The 19,686-nt window shown below is 38.8% G+C and overlaps 1 protein-coding gene across 1 annotated transcript in view; it reads right to left on the bottom strand.

Moving 5' to 3' along the window:
• Positions 1-9,396: 9,396 nt before the first annotated feature.
• LOC144955985 (uncharacterized) overlaps positions 9,397-19,686 on the bottom strand; it is a 33,284-nt gene continuing 22,994 nt past the window's right edge. Inside the window, 5 exon segments of the mRNA XM_078886249.1 lie at positions 9,397-9,586; positions 10,117-10,227; positions 12,473-12,670; positions 13,719-13,838; positions 14,777-14,940. Of these exon segments, the coding sequence (XP_078742375.1) occupies positions 9,434-9,586; positions 10,117-10,227; positions 12,473-12,670; positions 13,719-13,838; positions 14,777-14,940 (746 nt within the window). The 3' untranslated portion in view covers positions 9,397-9,433.

Below are 19,686 nucleotides of genomic sequence, written 5' to 3'. Positions count from 1 at the left end.
GGCCTCTGTCGCCGCATCAAAGTGTTAAAGACGAGGTGCACTTATTTGCAGGTCTGATAACCCAATTCCTTATGGGCTCGTTTTTTGTAATGGAAATATCAAAAAATGACGCAAAATTTTGTCCATCGCAATTGTGTACAACTAGTGCTATAAATAAATAAAATAAAATAAAATAAATAAATAAAATTCCCTTTCTTCATCCCATAGGAGAAATTTGTCTCCAGGGTCTATTCCAAGGTAAGGCTGGAATAACTCAGGCGTCAGCCGCAGTGCAGCGCAGCAAATTGAGATAGGGCGAGGTGACTTGTTCAATGCCATACAGGGCCGCGGCAGCAGCAGCTTCTTATGGTTCTCACACTACTATATTATGACGATCGACCCAATCAGCAAAGTCCGGTCCGCATTCGTGCACCGTCGCGAACCCGCCCGGTAGCATCGTCACAACACACCGTTCAACTAGATGCTCTGCCGTTTCAGGTTCTTGCCCACAGCGGGTATACATAATGTAGGACAGGTGGAAAGTCCCCACTGATGAAGCGCCTTAGGCAGCTCCTAAACCGAAGCCGATTCGTAGCCACCCAGTGTCTCCTCTTACTGCTATCAAACCTGACAACTTCACACCAAGCTTAGAGGAGGGTGTATGTCCCCGCCCCCACGAGGGATTGAATTCGTTCAAACCGCGGGTGAGGAACTCGGTACCTTTCTGATACGAAGCAAGGACATTACCGCAGAGCAACGCTGCCCCTCAACATGTCAGACCTGCATATATGTACACGTCGGCTTTAAAAGCTTATGATAAAAATTGGCACTTCAAACTACATAACAAAAAGATTAATCCAGCATTGACAACTATGCAGAATAAATAGATATAGTAACAACAGATACTGTGCCAACAGATAATATGTACTTGGCTAAGAAGCGCACAACCTTGCCATTCCGAAATATAATGAACCAACACACCAAACTATGTGTAACCTTAAACGTTTATAGATAGTATGCACTTGGCTAAGAAGCTCACAACCTTGCCATCCGGAAATATAATGAACCAACACACAAAACTATGTGTAACCTTAAACGTTTATAGATAGTTCGAAGATGACGTCACTCAGGTCTTTGTTATTGTTTTTTGCCATCCGCGTTTATGAGTAATGCTCACTGAACTGTATTAATCTGACTATAAACGTTCATGGATACACACAGTTATGTGTGTTGATCCGTTATACTTCCGGATGGCAATGTTATGAGCTTCTTAGCCAAGCGCAATATATCTATTGATAGAATGCGCTTGGCCAAGGAGTTCACAACATTGCCATCCGGAAGTATAACGGACCAACACACAAACTCTGTGTAACCATGAACGTTTATAGTCAGGATAATACAGTTTAGTGAGAACAACTCACAAACGCGGATGGCAAAAACAATAACAAAGGTCATCTTCGAACTATCTATAGTCTGGCTAGTACAGTTTAGTGAGAATTACTCATAAACGAGGATGGCAAAAACATTAACAAAGACGTGAGTGACGTCAACTTCATACTATCTATACTACACCACTCACTGTTGATAAAAGTGAAGGATACAATGTGCCAACTATTCATAAGTTGACATTTACTTTGGCCAACATTCAACAAGGTGTCAATCAGTGCGAGTTCGTGTGTATCAATTTCTCACCAGATGTATTAGTGTTAGTGATAGTCATAAATCTAGATACTCAGACTCATGTCTCTGTTAAATTTCATCTAAATATTATATGTATATATATATATATATATATATATATATATATATATATATATATATATATATATATATATATATATATATATATAAGATAGTATGCGCTTGGCCAAGAAGCTCATAACATTGCCATCCGGAAGTATAGCGGACCAACACACAAAGCTGTGTGTATCCATGAACGTTTGTAGTCGGGTTAATACAGTTCAGTGATCATTACTCAGAAACGCGGATGGCAAAAAACAATAACAAAGACCTGAATGACGTCATCTTCAAACTATCTATCTATATATATATATATATATATATATATATATATATTGATACTATGCGGTTATGTAACTACTCACAAAATCCGCCAGCCGGATAGAGCATACCAGCACACAAAACTTTGTTTAAGCTTTAACGTTTATAAACTGATTACTATAGTGAGAACTAATCACCACAATGGCTATCTAAATATCAATAACAAAGAGCTGAATAGTGTCAATTTCGTTCCTTCTGTCCATTGCAAATATATTAATTTGTTAAATAAATTAGATTTGGTTTCAATTTTTTTAAATTTTCTTTGCACGTGCTCGTAACATTCTCACAAGTCTCGCAGCAAAACTCAATTGATGCTATACTTTGAGGTAAAATGATCACACATCCGCCAGTTCGATATAAAGTATCACACAAAAAACTATGCGTAACGTTTATTTAACGTTTATTGTTTATAATCTATCTAACTGATATAACTCAATGAAAAGTTCTCACCAAAATGGCTGTCTAAAAACTTGAACAAAGAGCTGAGTGACGTCAATTTTGTTTCTTCTATAGATAGTATGCGCTTGGCTAAGAAGTTCACAACATTGCCATCCGGAAGTATAACAGACACACAAAACTATGTATAACAATGATCGTTAATAGTCTGGTTATTAGAGTTTAGTGAGAATTACTCATAAACGTGGATGGCAAAATACAATAACAAAGACCTGAGTGACGTCATCTTCGAACTATCTATAGTAAGTTATAAAAGATTGGCTTTGTTGACAGCTTCTATGGTAATCAACGAGGCTGTTAGTCTTGATCTATACTCGATGTCCCTCTATTCCTTGACATTGGGTTAGATCACACATAGGTACTTCTTATCTGTTCTATTGTTCAATTGTAGCACCGATGTTATTGTCGGGTTTGTATTGGTCACACACGAAGAGAGAGAGAGAGAGAGAGAGAGAGAGAGAGAGAGAGAGAAATGAAGATTTGATAAACAGCGGAGGAGAAGAGAGAAGAGAGGAGAGAGAAGAAGAGAGAGAGAGAGAGAGAGAGAGAAGAGGAGAGAGAAAGAAGAGAAAAGCGAGAGGAGAGAGAGAGAGAGAGAGAGAGAGAGAGAGAGAGAGAGAGAAGAGAGGATGAGAGAAAGGATGATACGAGAAGAAAGAGATATGAAAATGAGAGAGAGAGAAGAGAGAGAAGAGAGAAGAGAAGAAGTAGAGAGAGAGAGAGAGAAAGAAAGAGAGAGAAGAGAGAAGAGAGAGAAGAGAGAAGAAGAAGAAATGAGAAGAAGGTAGACGAGAGAGTAAAAGAGATGAGAGGGATGAGAGAGGTGGGGTGCAATGAGGAGGGGGTGGGGAAGGGGAGAGTAGAGCCACATTTACAAGCTAAAGGATCAACTGACCAAAAATAACCATGTAGGCCTACAGCCACCATAAACGGCAATTCTTAATAACCAGCTTACTGCCAAACTCTGGAAAGGCACGTATTAAAAATTTGGCCAGAAAACTCGTCCTTCAAATATCGATCGATTTAAATGACCCTCATCCTGACAAAAATCCTCAAACCTGGGACTTTAATGAAGACTTAGCGAAGTCCCAGGTTTGAAAGTTGTTTTTTTGTTGTTGCTAAGATGAGGGTCATTTAAATCGATCGATATTTTAAGTACGAATTTTCTGGCCAATTTTTTTTCAATACGCGCCTTTCAAGTAAGAGTCCGGGAGTTGAACGGTTAATGGCTAATCCATAGCACTGTTAAGCGCCGTGTTGACGTAACTGAGGCCTGGGTACGTGTTTATGGTTTATTTATGTGTCAATTCAACAACACCTAACAGTAGGATCAATATCTCATTCTCTCAATGATGTATGAACAGTTTACGCCAGTTGAATGCCGTACACACACACACACACACACACACACACACACACACATATATATATATATATATATATATATATATATATATATATATATAAAAGACCTATAGATAGTATGCACTTGGCTAACAAAATTGCCATCCGGAAGTAGAAAGGACCAACACACAAAACTGTGTGTAATTAACCACGAACGTTTATAGTCAGGTCAATACAGCTTAGTGAGAATTACTCATAAACGCAGATGACAAAAAAAAAAAAAGAATAACAAAGACCTGAGTGACGTCAACTTCGAACTATCTATAAATAGATAACGTTGAGCTAACAGGATTGTCAGCAACTTGAAACTCTAAAAGATAGAAGGTGGTCCGTTCTGTGTGCTACTGGCTCCTGTTTGGTTTTCGTGTTCACAATAGATTAACCAGACAACTGTCGAACTCTCAAAATTGACGTGTTTTAAAATTTGGCCAGGAAACTCGTCCTTCGAATTTCAATCAATTATTAAAATGACCCTCATCTTGGCAACAAAAAAAAAAACCAAAAAAAAAAAAAACAACAACAAAAAAAACAAACTGTTGAACATTGGACTTCTTTGAAGACTTCGTGAGTCCCAGGTCTGAGAGTTTTTGTCAAGATGAGGGTCATTTAAATCGATCAATATTGGTAAGACCGGTGCATAGTTGAGTCCTTGGAGAAGGCTCTTTACTCACATTCTCTCACCGTACTCATGTGTAAAATGAGTACCTGGCCGTTAACAGCGTTGTCTCTGTCCGGAAAAATATTGTAATATCGCCTGACAGGCGTCCTGTCTCGTTCTACGTGTTACGTGTTGCTGTTGGTCAGGGACCCCTTGTAAAGCGCTTTGAGCACATTTAGTGGATATTGCGCTATATAAAAGCTCAATTTTTTAATTTTTTTTTTAAAATCACGTGTATTTTGAGAGTACGCAAGTTAACTGGTCAATGTTTGTCAGCACAAAAACTAAACGGTAGCCAGTACCCCACAAAACGGACTTTACTTACTTACTTCCGGTACCATCTCTTAGATCAAGGTCGACTTGAAATGGTTCGCCATTCTTCTCTGTTGCATGATTTTTGGTTACATTCAGCTGCAGAGAGCTTTGCAATAACAAAGAGCGGAGTGACGTCAATTTCGTTCCTTCTAGAACGGTTTTTGACGACGAGTCGCAAATGTCACTCTTCTTGTTGTTCTCTTTTTGGAGGTTTACAGAGGCTAAGAAACTCACAACATTGCCATCCGGAAATATAACGGAACAAGACACAAAACTATGTGTAACCTTGAACGTTGAAAGTTTGGTTAATACAGTTTAGTGAGAATTATTCAGAAAAATGGATGGTAACAAACAATAACAAAGAATTGAGTGGCGTCAACTTCATTCTATCTATAGATTAGTATGCAGATGACGTCACTCAGGCCTTTGTTATTGTTTTTGCCATCCGCGTTTGTGAGTTGTTCTCACTAAACTGTATTAATCAGACTATAAAAGTTCATGGTTACACAGAGTTTGTGTGTTGGTCCGTTATACTTCCGGATGGCAATGTTGTGAACTCCTTGGCCAAGCGCATTCTATCTATAGTCTGATTGACAGAATTGGATTCAGTAGTCTGATGTCACGCCGCCCGGCAACGGCGGCCATCTTGGTTCTAAACAAAGAAATCATTACTTTTTATTCTTAATGCTGGCTAGAACTTTTCATATGCCTTGTGATCAGAATGTGTAAAAGTCAAAACATGATCAAATTTATGTGTTTTTTTTTTCCTCTGGATACGCTTTTATGCTCGCCAGGGAAATATTTCATACTGGCGTCCGCTATTGTTCCGATAGTTTAGAGCCAGTGTTACTAAGTGACCATGCGTCATTAGGAAGGAAGTGACGTTACGACTATTGAAGAGTATTTAGTGAGAAGTGAGAACCACTCACTCCTGACTAAAAATAAAAAAACAATAACAAATAGCTGAGTGACGTCAATTTCGTTCCATCTAGAAGTTTTGTGACGACGGGTCGCGAATGTCACTGACTTCTTGTTGTTCCCTCTCTGGAGGTTCACAGAGAATCACTGGCCACAGCAAAAATAATAAGAAAATAGGGATTTGGCAGGTGTGAATTTGATATAATCGGTCTACTACAAGCAGAGCTGCCAACTTGAAAATTCAAAAAATGTGACCCTTCGCCTCAAAACGGCATTAAGTCGGGATGGTTAAGATGTTGAAAATTGAATTTATAGCCCGAAATATCAGACTTGTGTTGAGTTTGTGTGTTTTATTGAGGAGAATGGATGCGATATTTTAGGGTGCTGATGCCAACAATTTATATTTTTGACAAGTTTTTACATTTAATCCACCTTTTAAGCATCTGATTGTTCCGACATAATACCGTTTTGAGATGATGGGTCGCAAATTCGTAGTTTTCGAGGGGAAATTTTTTTTTAAAATCACTTTATATAGCTTTAGAAATAAACAATTCGCCTTCAGCATGATCCAAAACTTGCTCTAAAGTCCTGAATATACGTTCTAAGGAACTAAACTTTCCTTTTCAACAAAGATTTATTGAGTCAAAGAAGATAATTAGTTCTGTAGCTGGAGCCAAAAATTCGTATTTTTACGAGTTTTTCGTAGTACAAGGCAGGTCTGACTATAATTATTATTATTAGTCTACACGGTTTGATTCGTGCCGTTGAGTCGGGACAGTCAATGGCGGCAACGTTCGTAACGTTTCACGGCCCGTGATCCAATCCAATCAATGGTCACGTTTGTTTTAGGGTTAGAACTCTTTCACGGCCAGACTTCTATAGATAGTTTGCAGATGACGTCACTCAGGTCTTTGTTATTGTTTTTTGCCATCCGCGTTTATGAGTAATGCTCACTGAACTGTATTAACCCGACTATAAATGTTCATGGATATACACATTTTTGTGTGTTCGTCCGTTATACTTCCGAATGGCAATGTTATGAGCTTCTAAGCCAAGCGCATACTATCTATAGATAGTATGCGCTTGGCTAAGAAGTTCACAACATTGCCATCCGGAAGTATAACGGATCAACACACAAAACTATGTGTAACCTTGAATGTTGTTAGTCTGGTTCATACATTTTAGTGAGATCACTCACATACGCGGATGGCAAAATATAACAACAAAGACTTGAGTGACGTCATCTTCGTGCTATCTATAAACCAGACTATAAACGTTCAAGGTTACACATAGTTTTGTGTGTTGCACCGTTATACTTCCGGATGGCAATGTTGTGAGCTTCTGTGTTTGTTACCAGTCCGAAAAAATTGAAGCGTTGCCTTACAGACGCGTCATGTCTTGTCCTATATTATGTTAACTGTTGCTGTTGGCTTGACACTCCTTTTAAGGAGTTTTGAGTACGTTTAGTGGAAATTGCTCTGTATAAAAACTCAAATATATTCCCTGCCTGGTGGGGAATAAATAAAATCATGATGAAGCGCCTTGAATTTGTGGAAATGTTCGTTCATATTTATTTATTTTATCTATGTAATCTTAAGGGGGTTTTTGGTCCTTTTTTTTGTTTTTTTTTTTTTTTGTTTTTGTTTTTTGTTTGTTTGTTTTTTTATGTTTTTTTTTTTTGGGGGGGGGGTTCTTTTTTGTTTTTATTTTATTTTATTTTTTTTTTGGGGAAATGCAAACGGACATATTTTAATATCTAGTTAGAGTCAAATCGAACCCCTAATGCAAAAGGTTAAGAAAACGTTTTGATTGAGTCCCTCAAGCGGTAAGTAATTAAGACTTAAAGATTTACCTGCCATGGATCAAACGTATTCCTGATATAAAATAAGACCGTATGCATTCCTATTTTACTATTTCAGCCCCGCTACCAGTGCAAACTTGTAATCTTGAGTTTTAAACTTGAGCTTTTATATAGAGCATTATCCACTAAACATGCTCAAAGCGCTATACGAGGGGTCCCTGGCCAACATCAACAGTTAACATGTAGAACGAGACATGACGCCTGTCAGGCGATATTACAATTTTTTTTCTCCGACACACACTAAGCTGTTATCGCCAGGTACTCATTTTTCACCCTGAGTACGGAGAGAGAATGTGAGTAACGAGCCTTTCCCAAGAACTCAACTATGCGCCCAGCGAGGCGGAAAGCGAGTGTCATACCACTAAACCATATAGCCGCATAAAGTAGTATACTCGTAGAATGACTGAATACAATGTGCACAGTTTAGCAGGTCTGATAACCGAACGCAATTATGGGGCCTGATTTAACTTTGTTGTAATTGTCGATATTTAATGTTTGTGGGTCTCAGAGTGTTTCCATTACAACAATGGGGCCGTGACTATACATTATCAGACCTGTAAATGAGTACACATGTGACTAAATATTATAATCAATCATTAAACAAAAACAAAATTAAATAAATGAAACAGAATTCAAAATAATGGATTGTTTTAGTCTTTAAACCCTTTTTCTGCTGACAACCCCCCCCCCCCTTTTCCCAAAAAAAAAGAAAAGGAAAAATCCCACAAATAACAAATATATTTCATCGGCATCGCCATAACTCAATAGATCATCTACAAATACAATATTTTATTTTCTTAAAATTGTAAATTTAATTTTGTTAAAATGTTTATGTCACCCGTGTCTTGGTAAGTGCATTGAAAACGTTAGTTGGAGATTGTCGATCAAAAATTTTATTATTTATTTATTTATTTAATTATTTATTTACTTATTTATTGATTTATTTATAATTTAAAAAGCAAAACAAAGCAAAAAACAAAAACAAAGAAAAAAGAAAAAAACAAAAACAAAACAAAATAAGGAAAAAAACGGCGCTACTCTCAATAGAATTTCCTAGCGTATTGAGCTCATTTTTACCTATTTGTTAATTTTTTGAAGTTGCTACATTCACTTTTGTTAAATGTTCTTTTTTTTTTACATTCCATAGCTAATAAAATAAATATAAATAAATTCCCTTTATTCATCCCATAGGGGTAATTTGTCTCTGGGGTCTATTCCAAGGAAAGACTGGAATAACCCAGGCATTAGCCGCAGAGCAGCGCCGCAAATTGAGCTGGGGCGAGGTGACTTGCTCAAGGCTACAAATCATGACAGAGCAGCGGCGGGTGATCGAACTCGACATCTTTCAGGTACGAAGCAAAGACCGTACCGGTGGGCCACTCTGCTGGCTTTGTTTTTCCTTCTACGATGAAAATAACTAGGGAAAAAAATTCCAAACAAAATATGATATATTTACATATAGACGTGCGCTACACCCTCTCCTTACCAACCATAGGAAAATCGTCACATTCGTTACGATGCAACCGACAATTTTCTCATTCTCATTTCTTTTGTACATCACAAAATGTAAAGAAATGCTTTGATTACAGCTATAAATACTAAACACTGTGTTGGAGACATCATTTTGCCGAAAACATTCTGTTTTGAAGGCACTTGTTACTTTTTTGTTTGAGTAAGAAAAGTCTATTTATTTTGTGTGTTGCGTGGGTGTAAATTTTCGGGGGGAATTCTAAAAATGGCTGGTAAGGAGAGAGTTACAATATTGACAAAAATTCCATTGGTCACGTGCTTCCGTAGATAAAGAGCAGAGTACTCGCAGCTCCTGTTCCTCCAACTAATTCTTGCGGTTTTCTCCCTTTGACGTAATTAGCTGCCCTTGTTGCGTGGCTTGAGTCCAGAGGTGCCATAGCTGTATGGCAAAACGCTTGCCAACCCTGGGTGGTGAAAATTAAAAAAAAAAAAATAAAAAAAAATTTTTGCTTGATATTCCTTACTACCTACAGCAAAACCGTCACATTTGTTACGACACAATATACATTTTTTTTCTTATTCAGATTTATTTTATACATCACAATGATCTTTGTTTAATTAATAAGATCATAAAGTTGTTTTGTCGAGAGATTATTTGAGTATAAAAAATCAATTTTTCTGCTGGGTAATCCTGTCATTTTGGGAAAATACTGAAAAAGATCGGTAAGAAGAAAGTTAAATTGAGCATTTATATACTGTAATATCCACTAAGCGTGCTCTAAGCGCTTTACAATGAGTCCTTAGCCAACAGAAACACTTAACGTGTAAAACTCGCATCATGCAATACAGGTTTTAATAAAACTCATGAAATAAAAGCCGTATTACAAGACACTCATTTATTATATACTATGAATTTTCAGCACACAGCCAGGGTTGTACGTTTTTAAAGTTGAAAGTAAAAAAAAAAAAAAATAATACACAACAGTTTTCTCACCGAGTTAAGACTTCTACCTAGATCCGACGTTTTCTCTGCCATGACGTAGTACTGAGAAGTCTTGGGATCGATTGCAGATTGACAAGTCTTTTCAATGCTAGAAGCCCATTCCTGAAATAATAATATTATTATACAGATGAGCACTTTGTTTTATATGAATCATTTTGCAAAAGAGAGGATGAAATAGCCCTAATAGACTCAAAAGGAAACAGCAACAAAAAATGTGATGTGAAAAAGCTGATTCCAATATCAATGGAAGTGTAAAACCCGTCTTCCATGACTGAATAATACCTTGTGTAATTAATATTCTCATTCCAGAGTGATGCCATCCTTTTTTTTTCAAGTTTGAATGAAGGCTGGTTTTCCAAAACTCGTTAAGTCGATTTTTCTACTTTTTGAGAATTTCCATCAATGAGATAAATAGAAATATAAAATTTATTTTAAGCATCAACTGGCACAAGAATTTCCCATGGTTTGTGTAAATTTTAAGTTTGAATATGATAAAATAACGAACCGAATGAGAATTTTTAAGGGAAATAATCCTCATTATCTCAAAATGAGAAGGAAAAAACAACTGAGTTACGGATTTTTGGGAAGCCACTCTTCAAATATAATATGATGATCGTTGATAAAGATTATCTTTATCTCTCCTCGCTCTTCTGCAACCCCTAATCCTAAGAATCTGCCTATATATCCGGCTACTAAAACAGTTAAGCCATTTTATGATTCTATAGATAGAATGAAGTTGACGTCACTAGGGTCTTTGTTATTTTGTTATTTTTTGCCATCCACGTTTATGAGTAACTCTCATTTAACTTTATTATCCGGACTATAAAAGTTCATGGTTACACATAGTTTTGTGTGTTGGTCTGTTATACTTCCGGATGGCAATGTTGTGAGCTTCTAAGCCAAGCGCATACTTTTTATAGGTAGCCTATTCATTATTATTCATTCGAAGGACTGGTTACACACACACACACACACACACACACACACGCTTCCAATAAGTTTGGAACCGGAATGTAAGAAGGGATGACGTCTACGTTAGATGGCGTTTTTTTTTTTTTAAGGACAACAATGGCAGTTTTCTGCACTTGACTTAAATTGAACAAAAATGAATATAAAAGTTGTTGTTATTTGTAATGAACAAAATACTCAACACGGAACGTTTCGTGCTCAAAACCCTTCCTCAATATAACAATATAAACATCTGCTATTTAAATATTTTTGTTATTGGTTGAGGAAGGGTTTTGATCTCGAAATATTCCGTGTTAAGAATTTTGTTATTTTTTGTTTTGTTTTCTTTTATTTCTTTGTGGAATATATTAAATGAATAGTTTGTCCAATGCTTTTTTATAGTCCAGTGGCATCTGTAATAAAATTAATATTTTTCTTTCCCCTCATTTTATCTTTATGGCTGAAGGGCAACAATATGCAGGAACGCTGTAGTCTTCCCAAGCTTGTGCTGAGACCCATAGATCTTCGAGGGCCCATACACGCTCAGTTTTTATCCAAGGACGATCCAGGGACAGGCACGACTGAAGCAAATCGTTGTGAAAACGCAATGTGTGTGGCCAAATACCTGGGCTATGAGCGGAGGGACGGATGGTCGCTCGCAAAGCCCGCTTTGCCTTGTTAAGTGTGGTCCTCTCGGGCCCAATGGCCACCCTTTGCTCATTGTACTTGGTGCAGTCTTGGAAAACATGTGTCTCATCCTGCTTCCCCTCTCCACATTCACAATAAAAGTCTGATTCTGCAAAGTATTTCATATTTGATAAAATGAAACTCTTAATGATAATGACGTTGTCAATGACTACACTGGTATACTCTGGAAAAACACATGTTTAAAAATTTGGCCAGAAAACTCGTCCTTCAAATATCGATCGATTTGAATGACTCTCATCTTGGCAAAAACTCTCAAACCCGGGGGACTTTGGCGAAGTACGACAGTACTGTTATAACATAAATAGATGTATAGATAGTTTGCTCTTGGCCAAGAAATTCAAAACATTGCCATCCGGAAGTATAATGGAACAACACACAAAACTATGTGTAACCTTAAGCGTTTATAGATAGTATGCAGATGACGTCACTCAGGCCTTTGTTATTGTTTTTGCCATCCGCGTTTGTGAGTTGTTCTCACTAAACTGTATTAACCAGACTATAAAAGTTCATGGTTACACAGAGTTTGTGTGTTGGTCCGTTATACTTCCGGATGGCAATGTTGTGAACTCCTTGGCAAAGCGCATTCTATCTATAGGCTGGTTAATAAGTTTAGTGAGAATTACTCATAAACGTGGATGGCGAAAAAACAGTAACAAAGGCCTGATTGACGCCATCTTTGTTCTATATATACCTGATCCATCCAATACTTGGACACGGCCGTGATCGGTATAACCTGAATCCCGACAAGGCAGCCGTGTCTCTGAGGGAAGATATTGGGGTCACACGGCCAGTTGAGTGTGTAAGCATAAAAGGCTGGCTCCGTTATCATGCCGACCACCCCAAAGTCCTGGATCAGTGGTGGGAAATGTGCTCGGTTGTGGGCACGGACCTAATTATTGAGACACATGAAAATAAGAAGTATAAGATTTTATATATAATGCATTACCCACTAAATGTTCTCAAAGTGCATTAATTATATGTTTCTCAATCTAACTTAAACTGCAGGACAAGACATAAAATCTATAGCCACTTACTGCTACTAAGAGTGAGAGAAAGGTGAGAGAACGTGAGCAAAGAATTTTTTTTTCCATGGACTCATATATGCGCCGAGCGAGGCTCGAACCGAGGACCTTCCGATGCGAAAGCGAGTGTATACCAGTAGACCACATAACCTAAGACTTATCTATCGGAATAAATCTTTGACTCCAGGTTGGCTCTAGTCAAACCAGAGCTGTCTACTACTACGAACATTTCAAAGAAATAGGAATTATCGGGTCGTAATAGTCTGTCCTTCTGTATGGATGTGAAACTTGGAACGCATCACAGGCATGTATAAGGAGGGTCCAGATTTTCGTAAACAGGTGCATGCGTAAGCTACTCAGAATAAAATGGATGGATAGAATAAAAAATGAAGAAGTATGGAAAAGAACACAGCAGAAACCAGTGGTAGAGGGAATAGGAAGAAGACGATGGAGGTGGATTGGACACACATCCTTAGAAAGAATGACTCCACTATAACAAAGAAAGTATTGGACTGGAACCCTCAGGGCAGAAGATCAAGGGGAAGGCCACGAGGAACATGGAGAAGAATTAAAGAAGCTGATATACAGAGAAGTGGTAAGACCTGGAATGAGATTAAAAAGATAGCTCAGGATAGGGAAGGATGGAAACTGTTTGTCTGTGGCCTATACCCTGACCCAGGGTGAAAAAGGCAATGATGATGATGATGAATAGACCATTTCATAAAGATTTTAAATTCAATAAACTTTTTGAAAACAAAGTTTAGTTGTGAGAGTTCAAGGCATCAATTTAATGTATGTAAACACAAACTGGTCATTTTAAACGTTAGTTATAATGTCTACTGTGTTATAATCCCTGAAAACTACGATTTTTTTCCAATTTCCAGGAGGTAGGTCTGCTCTAGCCAAACCCTTTACCTGCCAGTATTCCCGCACTGAAAGGATTTCCATGGCCAGAAGCACCTGACCCGTTTGCCAGAGGTTGTAGTCGTTGAAGGCATCTCCAAGGGAGGCAATTGCATGGTAACAACTGATGCCCTGCAGGGATAAATGGAATAGGAAAAAATATGAGATTTTATATAATATTGCAATATCCACTTAATGTCCTCAAGTCGCTTTACAAAGGATTCCAAGCTGACAGCAACATAGAACATGTACGAAAAGACAGAATGGCGCATAACCAAAACCACAACGCGGAGACCGTTACAAACCCAACTGAATTATCGCATTTACTTTCCTAGTCATGAATCATGCTCATTGTTGCTTGACCTCGTCTAAATATGAGCACAGTATCTAGCCAAAAGTGCTTGGGTCGCTAGGTCTAATATAAGGTTTACCGGAAAGAACGTAACTGTAGGCTAGCGTCCTATTCGTATTATGTACGAGTAATAGAGGTTATTGACTAATGAAATAATAAAATAAATAAAATTCCCTTTATTCATCCCATAGGTGAAATTTGTCTTTATGGTCTATTCCAAGAGAAGACTGGAATAACACAGGCGTCAGCCGCAGTGCAGCGCCACAAACTGAGCGACATTACTTGCTCAAGGCGATACATCGTAGCGGGTATTCGTACTCGGTACCTTTCGGTTACGACGCAAAGACCTTTCGCTGACCTACCCTGTCCCATATTTGACATCACAGAGAGAGTGTAAAAGTAAAATAACAGCTATATATAAGCGTGATGGTTCTGAAGAAAGTCAAATGCATTTCTTGTGGGTGGAGAGAAAGATAAAGTGAGTGGATGTAACTCATATATAAGGGAACTACACAAAACAAACGACTTTTCGGCCTACCTCGTCTTGGCTGACTGACTTTTGGGGATAGTTTTGTTGTTGTTGTTTTGGTTTTTTTTGGGTTTTTTTTTTCTTCATATTTCTCTGTTTTAGCACTGATTCATACATACTTTATGTGATCGTTAAACAAAAAAACAAAAAATAAATATCTGGCAAAGATACAGCCGATGCATTACAGACCTCCGAGGCGGACTCTTCCTAGCGAGTCCCGGGCACAATACCGGATGCCCAAGAAAACCCGGCATACAAATCTTTTTGCCTGGAGACCGGAAAGTATGGATCGTCGGGCGATGGGTTGGCCACGTCACGTGCCAGGTAGTAGTAGTAGATTCGTTCTTTGTGGGCTGGTGGATAGAACAAAATTTCATAACACATCACTACATAGTATTATCATCTAATGTGTCGCAAATACTCTTCAACAGTCGTAACGTCACTTCCTTCCTAATGACGCATGGTAACTTAGTAACACCGGCTCTAAACTATCGGAACAATGGCGGACGCCTGTATGAAATAATAATATTTCTCCGGCGAGCATAAATGGTATCCAGAGGAGAAAAAAACACCCATAAATTTGATCATGTTTTGACTTTTACACATTCTGATCACGAGGCATATGAAAAGTTCTAGTCAGCATGAAAAATAAAAAGTAATGATTTTCTTTGTTTAGAACCAAGATGGCCGCCGTTGCCGGGCGGCGTGACATCAGACTATTGAATCGTATTAAAACTTCCAGTTATGACTTTGGCTTGACTTATGCCTCTTGAAGCATTAAGGTTTGTGCAAAACGGCAAAGGAGGGTACCATTGAAGGAGGAAAAAGTAGAGGAGGACAAAGAAAAGATTAGATGGACAATATCAAGGAATGGCCAGAAATGAAGATGGAAGAACTCTTGGAGAAGGCCAACAATAGAGAATAATGGATAAAGGTGGTAAGCGCTGCATCCCGTGATTCCATCCCCCAGACAATCATCAGATCATGGGATGAATGAATGCCTCTTGGATCCTGACAAAAAAGGGCCTCAACAGCTCTCTTCCATACAATCTCCTTCTGTCCTTGAGCACAGACCTTTGCCTCACTCCAGGTAAGATTAGAGAAGCACAGATCTTGGTGAAGGCTTCTCCTCCAAGTCTTTTTTGGACGACCCCGTTTCCTCTTGGTCTGCAGGTTCCATTTGAGAGCCTCCTTTATTATAAATTAAGTGTAAATGCTGCTCCTTGAAATAATTGTTGTTTTTTTTTTATCAACTCAGATCGTCGTTGATTTCCCGTATTATTCTGAGCGACAAAGTTTCACGTATCTACAATCAGATCAGCAAATAAAAGTATCGGCGCAGTTCATAGTACAGTAGAGCATGACCATAGCGGCACCCGCTACAGCGGGACCATCGCTACAACGGGACCTTACACAAACCCCGCTTTTTTTTACTATATAAATTCAATTACCTGTGCTTGGGTTTAGCGGGTCAAGGAAAGGCCCGAACTTGCTTACAGCGGGAAAAATTGAGCGAGCTGTAGGGCAAGAATTTATCGATCGGCTAAATTTTTCACGCGCCGCGACTCAGCGAGTGACGTAGACTTGGCACTCTCTCTAACACACACGCCTCCGTCTACCTTTGTCTCGCTCGTGTCTTCACTCACACCTCTCGTGTCTACCCGCACTTCTTTTGCCGCTCGCTCTATTTCTTTGTATGATTGTATGCGTTGACTGGTCAGTCTTGCGGTGATTAAAAGTTGGGCAACTTGATTTAACCCTCTCCTTACCAACTATAGGAAAATCGTCACATTCGTTACGATACAACTAACAGTTTTATTATTCAAATTTCTTTTGTACATTATAAAGTTTAAAGAAAATAAACAGTGTGTTGTAGAGAATGTTTTGCTAAAGAAACTATGTATCGCAAGAATTTTACTGCTGAGTGATAAGAAATATATTTTTGTGTTAGTTGGATGTGAAGTTTTGGGGAAAATCTTGAAAAAGGCTGGTAAGAAGAGGGTTAAAAGAGATGCGTTGCACAAGCTAACGCCGTGTGTAAAGCCCTTGGCCAATTAGAGAGAAGAGGCTTGTACGCACGCGGTGGGTTGTACATTTTAATCCAGATCAGCCCTCTTGTGCCATTCCTCATTCATTGCAATTGTTGCTGCTCCAGCATACGCATCACTCGCACTCATTCGAATCGTATTATTTTTACTATTTAAGTACTCGTATCAAGAGAAATCCTGAGGAAACAATGGCTACCAAAGGAAAGAGGAAATGTTTCTCACTCGAATTGAAAGCTGAAATAATCAACGAAGTAGACAAGAAAAGGAAGACGAAATCGCAAATTTGCAGGGATTATGAGATTTCATCTGGAACGCTCTATACCTTTTTGAGAGATAGAGAAGCAAACTTGTCAGCAATCAGTAAAGGACAATTCAACCCAGACAGAAAACGTCTCAAGACCACAGGACAAGAAGAACTGGACCGCTGCCTCCTCGTTTGGTTTCATCAAGCTCGGGCCTGTAGCACACCTATTTCAGGCCCCATCCTTTTTGAGAAAGGCGAGGAATTAGCACAGGAGCTTGGTTTGACAGACTTTCTGATGAGCAGAGGTTGGATCGACAGATTTAAACTCAGGCACGGCATTGGCCTGAAAGTAATCAGTGGAGAAGCTGCCTCGGCACCAATAGAAACAACAGTGGAGTGGAGGGGAAAGGAGCTGCAAGAAATTATGAAGGAATACAACAAGAAGGATATTTTCAACGCAGACGAAACTGGGCTTTTTTACAAATACCTGCCCAACAAGACACTGGCAATGAAAGGAGACACCTGCACGGGTCAAAAGATTCCAAAAGAAAGAATTTCAATCCTTTTGGCAACCAACATGGATGGAAGTCAAAAGCTACCCCTTCTTGTCATTGGAAAATCTGAAAGGCCACGATGCATGAAGAACATCCGAACTCTTCCTGTGACCTACAAAGCGAACAAAAATGCTTGGATGACGGGATCAATCTTCGAGGAATGGCTTCGAAAGTTAGACAGAAAATTTCTCCTTGAAGGCCGTAGTATAGCGCTCATTGTGGACAACTGCAGTGCTCATCCTCGGTTGGACAGCTTGAGAGCAGTGAAACTTGTCTTTCTTCCTCCGAACACTACAAGTGTTCTACAGCCTTGTGACCAGGGCATAATACAGAACTTCAAGTGCCTCTACAGAAAAAGGGTTCTCCGAAGATTCATCACACTTCTTGATGAAAGTGGATCCGATGACGCACACTACAAAATGACTGTCCTCGATGCCATCAACTACTCCGCTGCCGCTTGGGATGATGTGAAACAAGCAACTATCGCAAACTGTTTCAGGAAGGCAGGCTTCACACAAGAGGATGGCGACAGTGTGAGTGAAGTTGTAATTGTAACCAACCCATCTACTGTAACTGACAGCGCAGAGGAACATGAAGCGATACACCTCTTCAACCAAGCAGCAAAAGCTCTCGGCATCACTCAACAAACATTTGGAGAGTATGTTGAGGTGGACAGTCACATTCCCGCATCGGAACACTTAAGCCTCAAAGAGATAGCGCTCGCAGCTCAGGAAACAGAAGTTATGACTGCATCCACTGCTACTGCTAGTGCTAGTAAGGAAAAGGACGAAGAGGAAGAAACTGACACTGATATGGAGCCAACCATTGTGTCCAACACAGAAGCAGAGAATGCCGTCAACACGCTGAGGCTTTATCTTCAGCAACACGAGAAGACATCAGAGGAACTTACGCTATTGAGTGACATGGAGAGAAGTTTGGCAAGATCGTCACAAAGTCAAAGAAACAGTCAAGCATCAAGGCTTTCTTCAAACCTGTTTCGAAAGACAACCATCAGGTGTGATTCCCCCAAGCCCATGAGACGTTCTGGGGGAGGAAGGGGCACACCTTACAGTACAGTCCTTCTACCCTAAACCCCAGACCCCCCCCCCCCCCCCAAAAAAAAAAAAAAAAATTAAAAAAATAAAAAAAACAATAAATAAAAAACACACATAAAAACAAACAAAAAAAACCCCCCCAAAAAAAAACAAAAAACAAAACAAAACAAAACAAAAAAAAAAAAAGTGAACCAAAGATAGTCCATTTCAGTTTCAAGGCTCATGGGTCACGTTAAATTTATTGACATTCAAGGGAGGTAATCGTGTATATTTTTGGGACATTTTCCCCTGCTTTCCTATAGCGGGAGCTTGCCTACAGCGGGATTTTTCTGCTGGGACCAAAAGTCCCGCTATAGGCATGCTCTACTGTAATGCAAAGATTTTAAATACTATCGCATGTGTGTGCTTTAAAATCAAAATTCATCCCAACACACAAGTTATTTCTTGTTGTTTTATTTATTATACTGTATAAAATTAAATCTATATAACCTATTGTATATCTTATATTCTTCCTCTTCTTCTTTCAGCTTATCCCGCATTTTGCAGTGTTGTCAGCCATAATGAATGCCACATCTCCATGCATCTCGGTTCATAGCATCATTTTCATCCAGGCCCAGTTCTTTAATACCGTCCTTTATCCTATCATTATACATATTATATTATATAATTAAAGTGACCAAATGTCAATTACGATATTTCGTGAAATCAATGACAACATGTTATATAAGCGAAGCTTAAACTTAAATTTACTCATACAGTTTATCCCAACGTGCACATATTGGCAGGTCAGATAACCCAGTTCCTTATAATGGGCTCATTGTTGTAATGGAAATCTAAAAAAATGACGCACAATATTATTCATTACAACAATGTTAATATGCCCACAATCGGGTTCGGGTGTCTGAAATGCATATAATATGTACACGTCGGTGCTTTCCCTCCCAATCGTTCTTCCAACCGTCACTATGCAGGCAACACACGGGAGGCAGCGTGGCTCAGACCTGTATATATAAACACGTCGTATATAACCTAGTTTATATATTTTTTGTATAATATGATTAATGTGACCAAATGTGAATTACTAATTACGACATTACGTGAAATCAACGACAAAATGTTATGGATAGAATGCGCTTGGCCAAGGAGTTCACAACATTGCCATCCGGAAGTATAACGGACCAACACACAAACTCCGTGT

This window comes from Berghia stephanieae, chromosome 10, assembly GCF_034508935.2.
Source record: "Berghia stephanieae isolate SIO BIC M18660-M18661 chromosome 10, UCSD_Bste_1.3, whole genome shotgun sequence".
NCBI classification, from domain to species: domain Eukaryota; kingdom Metazoa; phylum Mollusca; class Gastropoda; order Nudibranchia; family Aeolidiidae; genus Berghia; species Berghia stephanieae.
The sequence above is the reverse complement of the archived record's forward strand: the minus strand, read 5'-3'. Positions and strand labels throughout refer to the sequence as shown.